Genomic DNA, 20,302 nt, shown 5'->3' with positions numbered 1-20,302 from the left:
ACTTGACGGATCTCATACTGCAATAATAAAGATATAAATACAAATTTTTGCTTGCTTCTGGTCAAAAACTAGTTAGTGCATGACCCTCACAAAATTATATATGGCGAGATACCCATATTGAATTGTTTATACGCAAAACATGTCATTATTTTTGTACACGGTAAGTTTTTATGGCATTTTTTACCTAAAAAAACGGTCTACATTCTACATAATATTAGTCGGACAGAAAAAAAATAGCGAACAATATTTCGATATTTTGAGTACGTTAAAATATATATTGTAGATAAGGCTGGATTCCACTCTGTGGGGGGTTATTAAGTTTGAGGTTATTGCAACAGAGGGAAAACATTATTGAGAAGGGAATATGGAAGTCTAGGCATTTAATGGGCCTATGATCTGTCGAAGCATGGTGAATTTAACTAATATTAATTTTATTACTTATAAAGTATAACAAATTACCACAGTGGTGGAAAATATTTTTAGAAAAAGGAAATATGGAAGTCTAAGTATTTACAGATCTTATGACTTGTCATCGGCACTTAACACGCTGCGTAACATTCACCATTTTGTTCATATTTGAGCATCCATATTTCTTCATTCCTTTTTCGTTTACAAACACTTGGCCAAACTCAAAATACTGCTACAAAGTATGCTAAAATAGTAAGATTTAAGGAAACAAAAAAAACTCATTGTTTGGTTATATATCACTACAATCTAAAATTAGATTAATAAATACATATGGCGGCCTCCGTGGTGTAGTGGTTAAGACGCTTGACTAGCAAACGGAAGATTCCGGGTTCGATTCCCGATAACACATACATCATAAAATGAGTTTTTTCTCAAGCCTGGGTGTTTAGTACCGGAATTTACCACTGTAATTGGGCCTCCTGGCCTGTGTGGTGCAAATAAGTAAAAACAAAAATAAAATAATTAAATTAAGATGTATCAAATTTATACAGAAAGTCATATTTATATTATATCTAATCGAAATTATTTAGGCATTTAAAATTAATCAATGTTTTGTTTGATGTTATTAATTTTGAAATATACAAGATATTCATAATAATCTAACATGCATACACTATTGGACATAAAATGTTTTCGATTCTGGTTAGAATTGGGATGCATCGGGTTGTGGTTCCGTGGCTAGTTTTACGGACTAACGGGCCAGAGGCCCGAGGTTCAAACCCCACTCTACCCCACTTGATTTCCATTTTCTAATAGTGAGTTATTTACAACTCGTTAAAAATGTCCCACAAAATTTAAATATTAAAAAAACATTAAGTAGGTAAGCGTTAGTAGTAAATAATAAAAAAACACGCACTAACCTTGAATTGACGAGAAAAAGTTCATTCTAAAATGTAAACTCATAACTGCAAACAGACGTGACAGAATTTGACAAAAAAACGATGCGATAGCGCGAACTGATATTTGCAAAATGCAATCGACATGCGGGCACAGGTAAACATTCTTGACACGTACGCGCGTACGCGGACAACCATTGAAAGATAAATAGGTACTGAAATATTGTATGATAACAGGAGGATTGATAGTTCAATAATTCGGAAAATCACAAGTGTATCGCAATATTATCGCACCAATGTGTAAACATTTCCTGTAACGGTGATGGAATTTTAGATTTGTCGCATTATACAGCTGTCAATTCTTTTCTGTAAATAAATACAAAATCAATTACTAATCATTCATTGTTGATTTAAGAAATTTTCGGAATTTCCAAAAAAGTTTAATAAGTATTAATATTAACCTCAGAGTAATAATGCGTCAATAATGTTTATAATGTTTGGATAATTTATATAGCGCCATTTTTGTGAAAATAACCCCAAGGGCGCTGTACAATAAATAAATATCCCAGCACGTCTTGCAGCTACAGAGCGCATGGACAATAAGAAATCTAGCCCCTATTTACATTTAAAAAAATATATATTTGACAATGAAGTTTAGGGTTTAAGTGATATTTAAAAAAATGAAATAAAAAGCAAATTTAAAAAATTGGAAGTTAGATAACAACAAGTCTTGCAGCTACTGAGCGCATGGACGGTTGAAATTCTAGACCCCATTTACTAAATTTAGATATTTGATAACATTTACATAATATGATAAAAATAATATAATAGCTCACATTACAAAAAGTCTTGCAGCTACAAAACGCATCGTCGAATGGAATTTCAACAACATAAGATTGATTTTAAAAAGTTCACAATAAAAAAACACAATAATAATACATTGAGCAAAGAACTAGTAAATATGGCAATTAGTGAACACGTAACAGCACAAAAAGTAAAATATAAAAAACTAAACAAAGATAGCATTCCTTAACTTATTATTAAGGTGAACAAGATGGTATGCAGTTTACAGCCTATAGAGAAGCCCTATCACTATGTTTCATAGAACGCAAGCTATGTTGGTTTGCAACAAATTGGCGGCCATTTTGTTTTGTTTGACAACGTACGCGTAACGGTTCTATCGGATGCTTTGTCGCTGTGCATGGCTTTGTTTGTAAATAACTTAGATATTTACGTTATAATAAATAAAAATCGACTAGGGTGAATTGCAGTATGTTTGGTTACAACAGTAGAAGCATCAATGGTGTTAAAGGAGTCAGTTTTCACAGGTAATTGATTTCGAAAATTTTTCCTATTATTTATATTGATTTTTGGCATTTATTGTCCCGACACGTGTATTATGTTGCTTAAAAACTTTCCTTATATCAACATATTTACTTAAGATACTATTTTTTCTCAATTTAGGGGATACATTTGTGAATTAAAGTATGTTTACAGTTGATAATGACAGTTGATTACGGGCAATAAGTTGGGACCGCACTAGGCATCCATATAAAGTTTGAGTCTTTATCGAGTAGAGGTCGATTCAAGTTTTACTCGAAAATAGCAACGTTAACCTTGAAATCGCATCTAAAATGACGTGTCCAAATTTCAGGCCGCTACGACTCGCCGTTTCGGAGATGTGACGGACAAACAAACAAACTCAACACAGGACTGTGGTTCCATGTAGTTGGGATGTATGTCTCAATAAATGTACCATAAGTACAGTACATTGTGAATAAATAAATAAAAAAATAAACACACACATGTATTTTCAGTTTTATAAAATAAATACAGGCGAACTATAAATAAAATAAATTGGAATAACCCTGCAATAATAAATACACAAGTACATATTTAAAAGTATTTACGATGCAAATGAATATTCATTTGGCAATTCTCGACCTGAGTACGGCCCATTGTTTTGCTGCGAACTGTAGCTAATACCCAATAGTCAGAATGGTTTTCCTACGTTTGGGCTCCTCTATAGCTTGGCGCATTATTACTCTGAGATATTAATACTTCCTTCTTCCTCTCAGCTTTTTTAAATGCAATCGGTTTATTATCTTAAAAAAGGCATATTTTATTAGGTTTGCAAGACGTAAATTAACACAAAATATGTGTCCTACAACGGGTTAGAGGACGAAATAAATCATGTTAATGATTTTTTCAGCAGCCATTTCGGCAGAAAAAATGCGGGGCGACGATCGGTATTGTTGTAAGGTCCTGTCCGTACGCGTGATCGTGAACGCGTGGTGGAGGTAATCAGTGTACCGCGGAGATAGCCTGCCCGTCTATCTCCATGACAATATTGTTCTGTCCCAGGATTTGAGCATTGTCCACGTGTAAACAGCAATATGTAGGGCAGAACATTGTTCCGATACATTGTCATGGAGATGGGCGGGCAGGCTATCTCCGCGGAACAATAATTACCATTGTCCTCATGTGAACGCGCACGGATATTGTTCTATCCCAGGCCTCGAGCATTGTCCACGTGTATACAGCCTACTATTATATTATATATATTATTATAATTTTTAAAAAATAAATTAAAACCAACTTAACTTCTAAACACAGTTCTTTATTTTATTACTTTATATTGTATTAAAAAAAAAAATTATGTTGTTTATATACTCATCTTCTTTTTTTTATACCAACTTTACTTCTAAACAGTGTTCTATCTTTTGTTGCTTTATATTGTATTTTTAAAATTTAATGTTGTTTATATACTCATATTTTATATAACTTTCATGTATGTAAAAGCCTTATCATCATCAGCCGTCTCTTGTCCAACGTTGAACATAAGCCTTCCCCTTTAGTCTCCATATTTCCCTATCCTGAGCCAACCGCATCCAACCACTTCCTGCAACTCGTCTTATGTCATCAGACCACCTTGTCTGAGGCCTGCCGACACTTCTTCTACCCGTTCTGGGTCGCCATTCCAGGACTTTTTTGGTCCATCTAGAGTCTGTGATTCTGGCTATATGACCAGCCCAGCTCCATTTCTGGTTGGCAGCCCTATGGACCACATCGGTGATCTTTGTTCTCGCTCTAATCCATGTATTGGTTTTTCCTTCTCTCAACGAAATACCCAGCATTCTCCTTTCCATGGCTCTCTGTCACTGATAATTCGTGTAAATTTTTTTTCGTGAACATAAAAGTTTCACAGCCATATGTCAGTACAGGGAGAACACAAGCATCAAAAAGTTTCTTCTTTAAGTAAATTAAATACTTCGGACATTTTAGGATATATGAGAGCTTACCAAAGGCGTGAAAAATTAATAAAATAAATAATAGAAAATTAATAAAATAAATAATAGAACTTGATTCCCATTTGCTGACGAGGTTATTTACGACTGTCGGAAAACGTCGCCAGAATCTAAATATTTAGGTATCTAAAAACAACTTGGTTTTTAACCACTCAGACATTTTTTCTACCGACCGGTTTCAAAGCTGTATAAGCTTCTTTATCAAAGTATACTTAACTAATTAGTTTAACTATAGCTTTGAAACCGGTCGGTAGAAAACAATAAAAAATAAGTGGTTAAAAACAAAGTTGTTTCTGTTTATTTTATTATAATGAATAACCACAAAGTTAGTGCTTCAAATAAAAAAAATATACTCAAATTCATCGTTTTTCTAACACATGCAGGGCATATTTTGAATGCATACATTTTTTAGGAAATACTTAAACGGGTAACGGGTTTATATTTCTATTGTATGTGATACATGAAACGAAAGTCAATCAGTTGAACTTTAAACTCTAGAATAACTCACAAAGTATTTACTAGATTTGACTGTAAATATCTCAGCCTTGAAGGTGTCCTTCACAAATTTCAGAACGCCAATATTCGATACAGCTAATTCACGAACAAGAGATACGAGACCATTGGAGTGTTATCATATTACCGCCCACAAAGAGTTCAAAGACATTCAGCTGGCGGGAATAATGGATGCGTGAAATTAAATTAATCAAGTAGTTGGATTTTCCCTATGGTTTGAATATAGGTAATTATTTGAACACGCGCCTACTTTCCACATGTCGTGTACTTCTGGTTAGGAAAACTCAGCGAAGAGTTGCGACGTTTCCAAACCTCTGATACACTTCAACGACGTCCAAAAGACAAAAAATAAACATAATTACGAGATCAGAGAGGCGTAGCTGATTACTTCAATGTTTTTAGTATTTTCTAAATAATCACCGGATTTTGAAGCTATGAAAATGTACCTACCTTTACCTAGTATTTAATGATAGTAAAACGAAATACAGAGATATATTTCACGAGTAACTATTCCCAATAGCTATAGTGATAGGTTGAAGGGAACACATTTATTTGATGAATGATAAAAATGACGCATTTTATACTACTAGTAAAATCATCAAATACAAAGTGTATATGTGGAGCCGAGGGTAGGGTTGCGGACTCACGGATTAGAGGTCAGACGGCCAGTACGCTGGTGTGCGTATTGGCAGCGAAATCGCTAAAATACCCACACGTTGGCGAGATATCACGTGAGTCCTCTCCGGTAGTTCGTACTAAAAGCTGGGACAGCGCATGGACGCGTTGACAAGCGTTTAGTCAGCGCCCTTTGATATGTCAGAGACGCCCCTTCTTTATTTACATTCAAATCACGTATGAAATTTCCCTTCTTGAATATTTAAATTTATCATGTTTCTTCCCTCTTTCCTTCCCCCTTTACCGATTTTTTTTCTTCATAGTATAGTGCAGATATTTAGTCGATTTTCACTTCTTAAAAAAAAATAATTTTATGAATATTTTGTTTTATAATGAAATTATTGATAAAACTAACAATATGTTTTTATACCACTGATTTTCTCAGATTGAAAGGTTTGGGTAGGTAGGAAGAAATTGCCTTAAGGCAATATACTCGCCCTTATGCGTATATAAATTGTATATGTATATAAAGTGATTAAATAAATAAATAAAATAAATCTGTATAAAACAAACTGACAGCAGACGGATCGCGCGCCGGCGCATGTGGTTGCGCGTGTGCCAGCACCGACAGCCGCAAATACCCCCTCTACACGTTTGCCAATACGTACTTGCCAATGAATCGGCCAGCGTGTAGAACCGCCTTAACTCTATTTATTCCAATTTTCTTCTAAAGCTATTTACGATTGCCAAAATGGCACCAAAATTTAAATATTTAAGTAAACAATAATAATAATAGCCCTTTCCGCATCCAGTGGTGCATTGGGTACTGAATTTGCCACAAAGATGCAGCGTATTTAGATCATCTGTTACACGAAGGTGCCAGTCCAAGAACGGTGGGCAAACGCACCAACCGCTATACAATGAGGCGGACTTATTATTACTACGCCAACCACACAATGAGTAAATAATAAGAAAGAAAATAGATTAACATTAATCTCACCAACAACAACATTTTTATATTCAATTATAACGATCCTTTTGCCCGCGTATTATATGATACGCTAATATTTCTTACAGTAAACACAATGGAGACTTGCGGGTAATTATTATTTTACTACAAAGCTAATGATAATACATAAATAATTGTAGGTATGTAGAACGTAAAAATAATTACGGTATTGACACGAGAAAGATATCAATTCGCAATAAACATGGTATAGCGATAATTTACTTATTTTATTATGATAACTTAATATTTTTAACGAGTGAATACATTGATTAAAGTTGCAGCTATTTCCGTGCACCAGAAGAGATGACCCATTTCCCTTTAAGCAACAGGTGTACTTGTGATATTGTGTTTATGTACATAATATACTGGTGTTCAGTGTTCAGGTCAGTAACAATATATTCAAGCTCCATCGGAGATGTGCATTTATGAATTAAATATGCAGATCGGAAGAGAAAATATTGTACATTCCCCAAACCGGCTTTTAGGTACTTATTCTCTGTTCTGCGGAACTTATCGAAAGTTATGTTTCCTAGAAATTCAGAAAATGATTTTATCGCCGTTAAAAATGCTCATTGCACCGCTAGCAATATTTCGCCGGTAACATTGTTTTAATCTCGCAAAAAAAAATTTCGCCAAATTGGTAATTACTACTCACTGACCGAAGTATCAGTTTCGGCCAATAAAACGAGTTTCGGCCGCGTTTTCGGCTTGGGTCATAAATTTAATAGCCGAAATCTGCGGTTGGGATGTGTCGGATGACGTTCGGCTGTAGTCGGGTGGAAAATTAGAACAATTAGAGATATTGGATTGTTGTCCATTCAAATAATTAGTAATTGCATTGTCATTGTCCAAAATAAAAAAAAACTAGACAGATTTTGTGATTGGTTGACTATAGTTAGTAGTTCTATGATCTTTCATATTTATATTTTTGTAATTCATTTAGTTAAATAAGTTCAAGTTCCTAAAGCGTACATTGTATAATTCCTTGGTAAGAAGTCGTTTGGAGTTTAGTTCCATTATTTGGTCGCCACATGAGGCTCGATACTCTTTGATGGTGGAGAGAGTGCAGAAAAAATTTCTGCGCTATCTGTACCTAAAAGAGTGTGGATATTATCCTTGGCTCTTCCCAACCGACTTTTTACTGGGGATACTAGGCTATCAGTCATTATGGAGGAGGAGGAGGGACGTTCATTTGGGTGTTCACTTTTTCCAGGTGATCGGTAGTCGCATACATAACTCAGAAATTCTGATGGATCGTCTGTTCGTACCTGATAACTATCTTCGACAAATACAGCATCGATTGTTTTACCTACCGCGATGCAGAACCAACCTGCCAATGGTTATGCCGGTTGGTAGAGCAATCTTGCTACTTAATCGCATCGCCTCGGATGTCGACATATTTCACGACAGTGGGCCTTCCCTTAGGAAAGCACTTTCTAACTTTTAATTTTTCTTTTTACATTTTGTTATATTATTTTAATAACATAACTATCTACTGTAATTTGTGATCTATTATTGTAATTAGAATGAATTGGGTCTTTTTTCTGTAATGTTCTAAATATCTGAATAAATAAATGAAATCGAAGAATTGTTACATATAAGTTATATGTACAAGATAACAACGAACCAAAAAGCGCTAAAAATAACAAATTTACCAATTAACTTTATGCCTTTTATTTCATTGCGTATTTTATTTAACGCTTGTTTTAATAAACTCTTAAGTTTTAACGATAAAAACGCCAATTTCGGGAGTTTTTAAGTGACTTTTAACGTATTTAAATAAGTTTCGGTTTCATCCGGAACTAGAACAGAAGCCGAAATTCGGTTTAGACTAAAAATTTGTTTCGGTCTGTCACTAAAATTAAGATATTCATCATCATTCCTCCTGTGCTGTGTATCTTGATCACTTGCTATGAAGGCAAGATCCAGTCCAGGGAATATGAAATATAACAGTGAAAATGACACGATTAAATGAACATTTTATGTCGACCTTGCACGGAAAAATATTTTAATAACAATACAGTATAGTTTTTGTGAATCGAAAACGCATAAAAAAATTAATGTAACAAAATGCATTTTTTTCTCATTTTTAGAAAGTACCTATTGTGGCGTCGTTTTTAGGACGTTTGACTCGGGAGATGGCGTTGAGGAAATATAAAATATGAATATCTATAATAACATTAATTAAGATATTTAAATAAACAAAAACCTTCCATACTGCTTTTGAATAATGAGAATACCAGATAATTGTTTTGAAAATATGAATTTTATATTATTTTCACGAATTTGTTTCACTGGACATTCGAACCTTAAACAGCTACATTACCACTGATGACGATTATGTAATAAATATCATTGTGTTTCTGCTTACAACAATGGAAGACATTATGCAAATACATATTATTTACAAAAATACAAACAATGCTAGAAAATTTGATAGATTATTTAACAACATGATTGCGAAATATACAAATAGAAACGACGTGAACATTTTGAGAAAATTGTGAAAAATTCTCAGAAAATCAGAAAAAGTAAATAAGGTTAGGTAAATACAATAACAACATGCAGGTGACCAAAACTACGAATAACTAATTTGTTTAATCTTATACCCGTAAAATAAAAATCTGCTAGCCAAACACTGCGAACAATGAATTCGTAAGTAATTTTCTTTAAAAGAGACATGGACGTTGCACGTTTGTTATATTTATTATCACACGCGTAAATATTGATTTAGGAATCGAGATGAAAACGTCATGTAAACAAATAAGTTAACACACCTAGATCAGTATTGAAAAAGCACCTCATTGTTATGGCATTGTTTAACTGATAAATTTAATATTTAACTCGCGATATTGGCTCGACACAAGTGTCCACTATGTTGCGGGATCTAGTGATAACTGACACTTCGGATATCCGATCCCTGCCGACATCTGACTGCTGGCACGGACAATCGACTACCGGCTACCGACTACCGACTACAGACTACAACTCGCGACAAGGCGGAATTCTGACAGATCACCACGCTGCGCTGTTGAAGCTTTGACGGTCAGAGGTGGGGGACCTTTCATTTGGGCCACTAACCGACTAGTATATTATTATGTATGTAATTCACTCGCATTCGTGTCAAGTGGTGAGGTGTGATTACGCGAACACTGGTATCGAAGCCAATATTAAAGAAAGCTGATTTAGCTAAATATTTATTTAAAGTAAAAAGCAATTTTGCAAATAGCGATTTAATTTAAATAACAAAACCGCAAAAATAAAACGTGACGACGACAGGTGTAAAATTGGACATTATAAGCCAGTTGTACAAAAAAAAGTTATGTTGTAACTTGTAACGGATTACATTTGCTTGCCGTCACAGAGAATATATTATTTCAACTTCAACCAATCTTTTTGATTTTTTCTATGGCGAACGCATCTACGGATGCGGTTCCTTTATAAGCTTTCTTTTCATTACAGAAAGTGAAACGAGCAGCTGCTGATCTTCAAAAAGGGGCTACCTTGAGTGTTAATTATTAAAATGACTTTTATTTATGCAGATCCAGTGTCTCTAGACATCGCATTAATCTTTGGCTGAAATTTACAGAGCCCCTTTTGTTTCTTTTACTCATATAAAACTAGATTTTAACCAAATGCCAACGTGAAATGTTACACGGCCAGCACCACGTCTTTGTTAGTCAGATTGATTCAGTTTGAATTGTTCAGGAATCGAGAGTTCAATCAAAATTCTAAATTTATTATTGCACTGAATTTAAAAATGCAACAAATGGATTGTATCTACGGACGAATAAACTAATTAAGAAACTGTCATGTGCTGTCTTTTGAGAACCTTCTGGCGTTGAGGCTATAGCTTTGAACTAGAGTATCAATTACTGGACCTGATGTCAAATCCAACTAGATGACCCATGGCTTGAAAAGGAAGACTCAAGAGCATGGAAGAAGCGGGCCAAAATGTCATTTTTCACAACTACGTTTTCTACGTGTGGCCATGTTTTTTATTGATACCAGATTTCGGTCAAATTAGCAACTTTAAATATTTGAACCAGTAATAGTTTATTAACAATTTTAAATGGACTACATAAATAATTAAGAATATTTAAACCAGCTTATTTACCATTTGAAATAGATTAAATTAATAATGTAGAACGTTTTTAATGAATGATACATTAATTTATTATATTTAAATGGATTCTGGAATCAGGTAGAGACATAAATTAGATCGAAATAAATGTATAAATCTCATAATTATGTACTAAATTCAAATACTGTAAAGGTGTTTTTATTTAAAATATTTTGTCTTTGAGGCATTTTTGTATTTATTGTTGTAACTTCGAGCATAGTGATTCCTGTCATGCTCTAGCGTTGTAACCTAGCCGATGGCAATTGGTTTTGTGAATGGAGGATCGCAGGTTTGACAATTCATTTTTCGGACAAACGCGTCCAATTTGAAAATAAAATTTTATGTATCGATCCTCCACGAGCTAACCGTTGCAAAGTCAAATAATTGTTGCATTCTCGTCAAAATTTAGTAAATGGGTTGTCAAACAACGCACTAAAAAAAAGTAACAATCATTAAACTTCAAACATTTTTTATTTTGTGGTGCAACTGGCCCAAAACCTTTCAGAAAGGGTATTTTCTTATTTATTTTACTACATTAGAAATTTTAACATCTATTTATTACACAACAATACGTAGAAATATGTTAAAAATACTAGTGCTAATTGAAAAAAATTACTTTTAATTGAATAATGCATAAAGAAGGAGAGAGTTTATATCATCGTGTGTGTGCGACGTTTGTGTTTATGTGCGTAATTATATATTTGTGTAACTTCATCTTTCTAGAGAAGATCAAGATACACAAATATAATAATAAGCATAAGCATTTTCTGTGCTTTCATTAGTGAATATGTCATTAGTGAAAACATTTTCAATTATAACAAAACAATATCTAAATACAATATTGCTTGTATTTTCATTGTCATATTTAAAAAAAGAGTTAGTCATACAGTACGTTTTCCAATTATAATCTGGAAAATGTAAGTTTATATTATTACTGTAAATAATTAGAGGAGAAATAAATAGAAACACCAGAATTATTACGGTGCACAAAATATTCATAGCATAAAATCGACTGCTGGCGTATTTAATAGTAGAATGAACATCGAAAAAGTTATTAGAAAAACACATATGAAAGTAGTAGCAAAACTAATTTTAAACGTGTGTATTTGGCGAATAAAAATGCCTTTGGCGAATTCCGTCAGGGGCGTGGCGTTCGGTACAATCGCGATTAGTTAGAACCGAGATTTGTTGATATAAAAAGTGTATCAGTTTGCATAACAAGGAAGTCCCCAGTGGTACGGGAAATTGGATGTAAAAAATGTTTTCTCACAAGGGGTAAAACTTAGACCATTTAATTGTACAGCGAAGTTTTTCTAAAATGCATAAAAAATTTTTTTTAAATAAAAATTAACCACTTTGCAACGTTACAAGTTTAAGTGACCACGTGTTTAAATTAACCAATTAATTTTAACCAATTAATTTTCCGGGGTAGCCATGTTTTTCGACGTTTAGGGTTTTTTGACGTTTAGCGGGTACAAATTATTCGAACGGGGTTCAACTTTTAAATGTCAGGAACTTTCACCGACCTGTACGTGACGTCGCGAGCGGTGTAATTTCGAAGTTTTAGTGGGGATTTTCAAAATGACAGAAAAAAAATCACAGCGATAATAATACGATACATAAAAATAATTTTAAAAAATTGTCTTAGTTTGATAGCATATGAAAAAATAATAAAGACCGAACTTCCTCATTCTTGGTTCTCGTTCCCTGAGTTGCATCACGAGCGCGAGTGGAGTGGAGCGGTAAGAAAAGGCGGCGTGCACGACGGAGCTAATATAGTTTTCTATCAAAACATTTAATGGTCGAGCGGAATTTCTTTTATCGCGCTTAAAGTATCGCCGCGTAAAATTAACGCGGAATTGGGGGTTACGAGCAGTAAATAACACTAAGTTTTGAAGGTGTGATGGAAAGTGTTGAAAGGTTGACAAGAGAAGAGAAAATGTCTTCTCGCTGAGTGACGATTATCTTACTACGCTTTCAGTAGGCTGAAAGCGAAATTCAAGTATTTTTAGAAGGGTCAGATTCGGGGTCTTTAGCACGTGGAAAATTGACAAATAATCACTAAAGCGATCGTCTTTTCATTATTTTAATTTGCAAACTGCGAGGCGAAATAAATGTAATCGTTCGAGGTTTCTTACACTTCAGATGATAAATAATTTTTCAAAATACTTGCAACTACAAAATAAAAGAAAGACATAACCCCAACATGCAAAGACAAACCTTAAGGTGAAGAAAGTACATCCTATTGTCTTCACCTTCGGGTTATTTTTTGCATATGAGATTAGAATGTACTTTCCTCACCTTAAGTTTTGTCTCTGCATATGGGTATAATACTATAATCACCAGATTCTCAACACAAAGACAACTTAAACGAATACAAACTAATACCACTTTCGGACAAAGGGATTTTGAGTATTATGCAATTAAAATCTATAACCAACCTCCACTGTCCATTAAAACACTTAGTAACGATTGAATATTCAACAAGGCTAAAAAAAATGGATAGTGGAGCTGGGTAGAAGTAAAAAAATGACATAAACAGACTACAAAGACAGCAAAATAAAATATTAAAGTTAGTATATGACCTTCCCTATCTAACAGCAACTAAAGAACTTTTTGAACAAACTAAACAATTAAACGTAACTGAACTCTTTAAACTAGAATCTTTAAAATTTATTCATAAATTAGCCACTGATGTAATTGTAGACGAAGAATTAAAACTTGAAAAAAATCGTAGTAAACATGAACACAATACGAGAATATCAGAAAAATATCATATACAATCTTTTAAAACGAGAAAAGGACAATCGAGACTTATAAACCATGGACTGAAATTATACAATAAACCACCAGACAAAACTAAACAAAAGACTCAGACAACCTTTACAAAAGATGTTAAAAATATTATTATTAACAGTAGAACGTGAATTTTAAAATTGAAAACATTTTGTTAAATGTATGTAACCCGTAAGGGTTTATCAATAAAATTTAAATAAAAAAAAAAAAATTTAAAAAAATGTTCGCCCAAAATATTGAATCACCTGCTCCACAAAAGTATAGTTTATGTTATTTTTTGGTTCTTTTATTGTGTGTTTTATAATACAAATAATAAAGGTATACAAACATTAAATATCAACATAAATACGTAGTGTTTAAAACTGTCTTAACGTAATGTAATTTCTCTCTGTATATTATGTCTTCTTTGTATATTCTCACATCCTCGGAACGGGTAACGCCAGTGAGGTCACATCATTTTTATTATTATTTATTATGTCAAAAAATAATTATTAAAAAAGAGTAGTTGATACTCAAGTATTTATGTTGCGTTTTTTTAATACTTTTACTGTTGTGAACCCCTGAGCACTTAGCATAGGGCAGTTTATTTTCATTTTTTTTCTATCCTATTTTTCCTATTTACCTATCCTTCAATATCAGGACATTGGAACAATACCAACAAGTAAAGTAATTTTGATTTTCGCCATTCCTAACTTACTTCAACGAAATCATGTAGGTACAGTACATAAATATAATATTAACGAACTGTTTCTGCATAAATGTATTTCGTTTTTTTTTTTAATAATTGGTATAGGTATCTTAAAATAGTTAACGTAAGTATAATAATTACGATACATATTATACTTAAATCAGGCGAGAGTGAAAATTTGAGATAGGTGTAATTGATAAGATTAAGAAAGGGTCACGAAGATGGTTTGTTCGTGGCTATAATGAATGCTAACGTAGGACCAGGGCCTCGATTATGATGGGAAGATAAAGACATCATACCGACCTTCAAGTTTTGGGTAGGTACATCGATATAAAACAAGGGGAAGCGTACGTCACAGTACACATATCTACGCTCTAAAATGGCATATCTTTAGTATTACGTCATAGTTGAAGATAAAATTCTCCCGACCGACTGCAAAGATATACTATCGATACCCCCCCCCCCACCATCAAGTTTTGATGTAAGTACATCGGTTTATACCGATGGGTCTAGAACATCTTGATACGTTTATCTACGAATTAAAAGTGACCAAAAAAAAATTCCACCGAGCAAATTTTTCTTTAATTACGATTTATTTAAATTTTCAATTGTTTTGAGGTCGGCACTTTTTTTTAAAAAGCCTATTGAAAATATGAGAGAGAAATAAGTAAATTTTGAAGTCGCTAGATGCAAATAGAAGAAACGAGCGGCTAGATGCAAAAATAATCTCGTTAGGTTCTGTCCTATAGTTTGAAAATTACCACTGTAAAAAATAAATTTAGTTATTATATTTTTCCATCTGTTTTACTATCTTTCTGATAGAACGTAACGAGAGCTGGCTTTGTAATCGCTAGGTACTACCTCAGTAGATAAATGCAGACGATCGTTAAGCATAGTGTTTTGGCAATGGTTAAAAGTTATATAAAAATCATGTTCAAGCGAGCATTTTTTGCTTGAATTGGGATTTATTGGAGTTGATAATCGCTTTGAAGTGGGCACTTTATATCAAAGAAGCCTATTTAAAATATAAATGAGAACTATTTTAAATGTTAATGACTTAAGGAACGCGGAATAATTTTTAGCGGTCATTTATTGGCTTATTTCGATCATATGATGTCGATATAGCAAGTAGGTAAAACATACCGAGGTAAGATACAGATAGTACAGAAGTTAATTATACCGTCTCGATATATACAGATGAAGATAGCGTTTATAATTGAGGCCCTGGACGACTAAGAAAGACGCGGTATGATCAGATAATTTAAAATCTCAAGTCTGGTCTCTGGTCACGTCAAAAGCAGACACAACCGAAGGGCGTGTATGGCAAGATGTATAAATGTGGAAAAAGCTAGGAATGTATGTCAGGATAGACAAGTGGCGGTGATGTTAGTAGTAGTAGTAGTAGTAAAATATATATATATATATTAAACGAGATTGGTTTATTTGAGATTTCATAAATGTTGATGTTACAGTATTTTTGATAATTTCTGTACGTTTAATAATCACATTTTCATTGGTTTGTGGTTGAGGGAAATGACTTAAAACGGACGCTGAAATAAATCTAGGGCGAAACGGTGAAAACAGTCAATAAATACGTTAAAAATGCTTCAGAATGCTTTTAAAATAGTGTAAGTAAAATGTCTTTTACTGGGTGACGATTGATCTGATTTAAAAGGCTACAAACTAAAAGTATTTCACAGCGGGGAACTTCAGTTCTTTTGGCGATTTATTTACATTTAAAATCACTCTTCTGAAAGCTACATAGGTGATGGGCAGAATCGCTTACATCGAAAATCATTCTGCAAGATAGCAAGAACAGTCCACAAATAGTATTAAAATGCTTCAAGAATGTTTGTAAACATTATATTTTTACGGAGGATGTTTAAATAAATGGTATGCGTTATACAGCAGATGGTAAATCCTGTAAGTTAATGAAGTTTTTATGACATTATTGTTTACTATCACTCTAATCACACTCTAACGAAAAATTGTCGCCGCCGTAAATTATTTTCAACGGAACCGCGACCGCGAAAAATCGAAAACGCGACTTACGGGTAATTTGACTACCTAACCTATTATACTTATATGAATGTAAATAATTAAATGAATAACAGAGTTTACAATACAAAAATGGTTTGTTAGTGAAAATTCTTGGTGGAAGATCATTGGAATTATTTATTGTAGAAATAAGACGAGTGATACATTCATATTCATAATAAGAATGGACACGTGCACCGGTTATTCGAAATTTGTGGATTCAAGGTTTTAGTATCGCTCGCCTTTTATTTCAATAATAAATTATCTTTGAACAAGGAGTATACTATTTCCAATATGTGTATAAATGTAATATATAGCCTATTCTAGAATACTAGAGCTGACTACAACTAGCCGATATACATATCTTCCATCTTCACCAAACAGTTAACAAAAAGAGGAATAGTAAATTGATAATCATTTTGATTGAAACGACCTACCGACACAGTTAGCGATATTAATCATTTGCGGTGGCGCACTTGCGGAAATAAATAGTCTGGAAAAAACTGATTTCAAATAATGAAAAAAAATCGTTCGCTTGATTGTAATGCTGATTTCTATTTCATTCATTCATTCTCATCGATGATATTCCTACAGAGCCATCATTTTTCTTGTCACGGAAACGAAGCTGATTGGTGAATGCTATCTACTTAACCAGACCCAGACGGCAGATAAAAGAGATGACAATGCATAGGTAGGTATATAATATACGTCATGAAGTTCACGATTAATCTATTGTTCTCCAGATAAGTGCATGGCTAATTTTGTCTTCACGTGGCGCCGGATTAATTAATCACGAATTAAACATTTCCTTCACTTTTGCCATTCACATGATTAAAAAACGAAAATTTCTGAAACTTTGCTCTATATTGCGAGGTGTAAATACTGTAAGTGATAATATTTTTTTAGGGTATTTAGAAACGTTAGACAGTAGGTACATATGCAACACAATATTTAAAATACATTAATTTTATTCAATGTTTATTATTTAAGCACTAAGTATTTAATCTCAGTCAGCAGCTAGTAATTATCATACTACTCATACATTGAAATTGAAATCATTTTTTTTCTAGAGGATAGGAAAGGACAGATTTACATAAAAACCCAAATGAGTCCAATTAACAAATGAGTTGTTAATCGTCCTTTTATCAATAGCAGGGACGGATTTTTGTGTTTTATTTGTAATAATTCAACATTTTATGTACTATGGATGTACTCCTTCCGTGTGTATACCGAATTACCCAAAATAATAACGAATTCAATGCGAGAAGTACTGAAATAAAATAACAGTTTTAAAAATAAATATTCGAGACGTATAATCAATGCGCGATGGTTTAGAAATATATTTCATTCTTATACAGTTTCGGGAGCTTCCGGTTACTGATAATAGTATTTAGTCGAGTACTATATAAAAATAACAGCATCCACGATAAAAATTGAAAGTATTTAGTATTCAACAGTTAAATGCGGAAGTTAAGATTGAAAAAAAAACTGTGGTAAAATCGCCCCACTAACTTGCAAAAGAAATTCGTAAGGTTTTTACAACAGCAACAAAACAAATGCAAGTTGTAAACATTTGAAATCACACAATAAAGAATTTCAAAAAAAGTATTTTATTTTTCTCTTTCCACACCTAGTGGTCCATAGAATACTGGCATTGATATTTAGTGTTTTGATAACATGAGAGCAATATGTCGAGTCTTACGCTCGATTCAACTTATGAAATTGTAGAATGAAAAATACTTTAAAAAATAAAATAGAATCTCATATTATTGCATTGTGCCTGGCGTGTAAAACCTCACAACACCACACAACGACGTTATATCAATTTTTAAACGGATCATATTGCATTTTTAGCAAAGAAATGTATTAATGTGTTTACGAAATTTTTGAAAACAAATTATCATAAGAGATTCAACATAAAGGTCTTCTCAGCTCTTTAACTTCACTAAAATCAACAAATTAAAGAATTTAAGAAATATGGATGTTCAAACATAGGCAAAATGGTGAATGTAACACAGTGTGTAAAGTGGCCACTTAAACCAGCCAATGACAGGTCATAAGCCCTGTAAATGCCTAGACTTCCATATTCCCTTATTAAAGTTATTCTCCATCCCTGTTGTAATTTGTTAATATTAAAAAGAGATACATCAAATTGAAAATCACAATAATTGAGGCAAATATTGATTAAATCAAATTAAAATTGGGAAAAGTTGTGAAGGACATGGGTTTCTGATGCAAGAAAAATTAACTACCAATATGAAGATTAATGGATGCCCAGTTAAATGACAATAAATCAAAGAGCACTCGGAGAAGCGGCGATGCTCAATGTTGACACAATTAGTATGTTTACAGTTCACAGAGGAACTTTTCACGGATTGGTTCAAGGAACAAAACAAAGACTTTCATGATACACTGATCGAGGCAAAGGTACAGTTTCCAAACATTTAATAATGAAAACTGCTTAACATAATATAGGTAATGTAATGTTCGTAGTGGGTACGATTTACGATGGCATTTTTGTAATTCGCGATCACGGAACAATTCCGATCAGAAAAAATCTAAACACTAATCGCTTGACGCAAGACAACATACACACAATAATTACATGACAACATGATTTTACTATCTAGATATATACACAGTATTTTCAAGTAAATAGATAATCATCATCATACCCCTGTTCGCTCTATGGTGCATAGGATAGTGCAATGGTACACTTAATGCAGCGTACATCGATTCTCTGTTATATGAAGGCAAGGTGATTACGCTTAGATGCCACTTCAAAAAAATATTGCGGCGTGGGACCACCTTTTTAATCAATATTTAATTTCAGCCTGAATTACAAGGGGGAGTTAACATTTCGCTGCTTAAATTCAAAAGGGCTATAAATCGAAATTTAACTTTTGTTTTTGATCAAAGTTTCTAACGTGAGTTTTTGTATTCTTGATCAGCCCGGACATAGAAAATAAACACAAATTATCGGTAAAAAAAACAGTATAGAACAGAAAATTTTAAACACAGATTAAAGATACAAGATTTTTATTGTGATATTTTGTATGTATTTATAAATTCTTACGACCCCATGTATGGCATCGAATTTTTATTTTAGATTTCTAAACTCCAAATGATACCAGCTCTATTAATATTAGTATTTTTTTCTAGACTACCTGAAAGGTTTTTAATATTTCTTTCTAAATAATCACATGCAAACTTTACCAAAAAAACATAAAACGTCGTTTTGCGACAATAAACGATTTGTTACAAAGAGGTGTCAATATAATATACATTTTAACAAAGCAATATAAAAAAATAAATGACATTGAGAACATTTTCAATATTTATAAAAAAACCTGGTGAAATTTTAGAAATTACACAAATAAAATGCTTTTAACAATGTTATGTCGTAAATATAACAGCTAAAATTTTGTTTACATATCACATAACGTATTTTAAATTACCTGTGCATTTCAGTCTTTTGTAACAGAACCAAAAATCAGAGCGCAAAGGCATTTTTCCACCTCGACTCTTAAGCGAAATACTAATTTTAAAATGTAATTTAAATCAACTGTGAAATAAAACCACTAAGCAGAGGAAGACGACATCACCCACGGATTTAAACCGACGACTGGAGACAGAATAACTCGTATGTTTATGTTTTATGTTGAGGATATTCAAAAGCGCAAATTAAATAGTCGATGGAACCCGCGAAAATGGCCGTCAGCACGCATTATTAAATGGCAAAATGGACAAACAATGATATGGTATCGAAGACGTGAGAAGAGTAAAAATATTTCATTTGTGGGTGATGCACGTAATTCAACTTTCGCATACTAACAGCACACTTATCAAACCGTGCATGTTTTGTCTCAATCTGGTATCTCGTATGGACGGTTTACGGTATGGTCACAT

At 33.1% G+C, this 20,302-nt stretch overlaps 1 protein-coding gene across 6 annotated transcripts in view; it reads right to left on the bottom strand.

The window, feature by feature from the left end:
* The window catches only part of LOC148279417 (guanine nucleotide exchange factor DBS-like), a 177,803-nt gene that overhangs the window by 113,517 nt on the left and 43,984 nt on the right, over positions 1 to 20,302 (bottom strand). Inside the window, exon 1 of one of the 6 annotated variants that reach the window (XR_015822888.1) lies at positions 19,852 to 20,238. The exons of 2 other annotated variants lie outside the window; for them this stretch is intronic. Coding sequence is in view for 3 of the 4 variants with exons in the window: in XM_088229990.1 (XP_088086116.1) it covers positions 9,359 to 9,431 (73 nt within the window). In the remaining variant the exon portion in view is untranslated. Of the gene's footprint in view, positions 1 to 1,328; positions 1,457 to 9,358; positions 9,744 to 19,851; positions 20,239 to 20,302 lie in introns of those variants that run through there. 3 more of the 6 variants (XM_088229990.1, XM_088229992.1, XM_088229991.1) reach the window with 3 other exon arrangements.

The sequence above is a fragment of the Micrasema longulum genome, unplaced genomic scaffold (genome assembly GCF_059751315.1).
Source record: "Micrasema longulum isolate JH-2025_06_02 unplaced genomic scaffold, ASM5975131v1 h1tg000725l, whole genome shotgun sequence".
In the NCBI taxonomy this organism is placed as follows: Eukaryota; Metazoa; Arthropoda; class Insecta; order Trichoptera; family Brachycentridae; genus Micrasema; species Micrasema longulum.
This window is presented reverse-complemented; position numbering and strand designations above follow the sequence as displayed.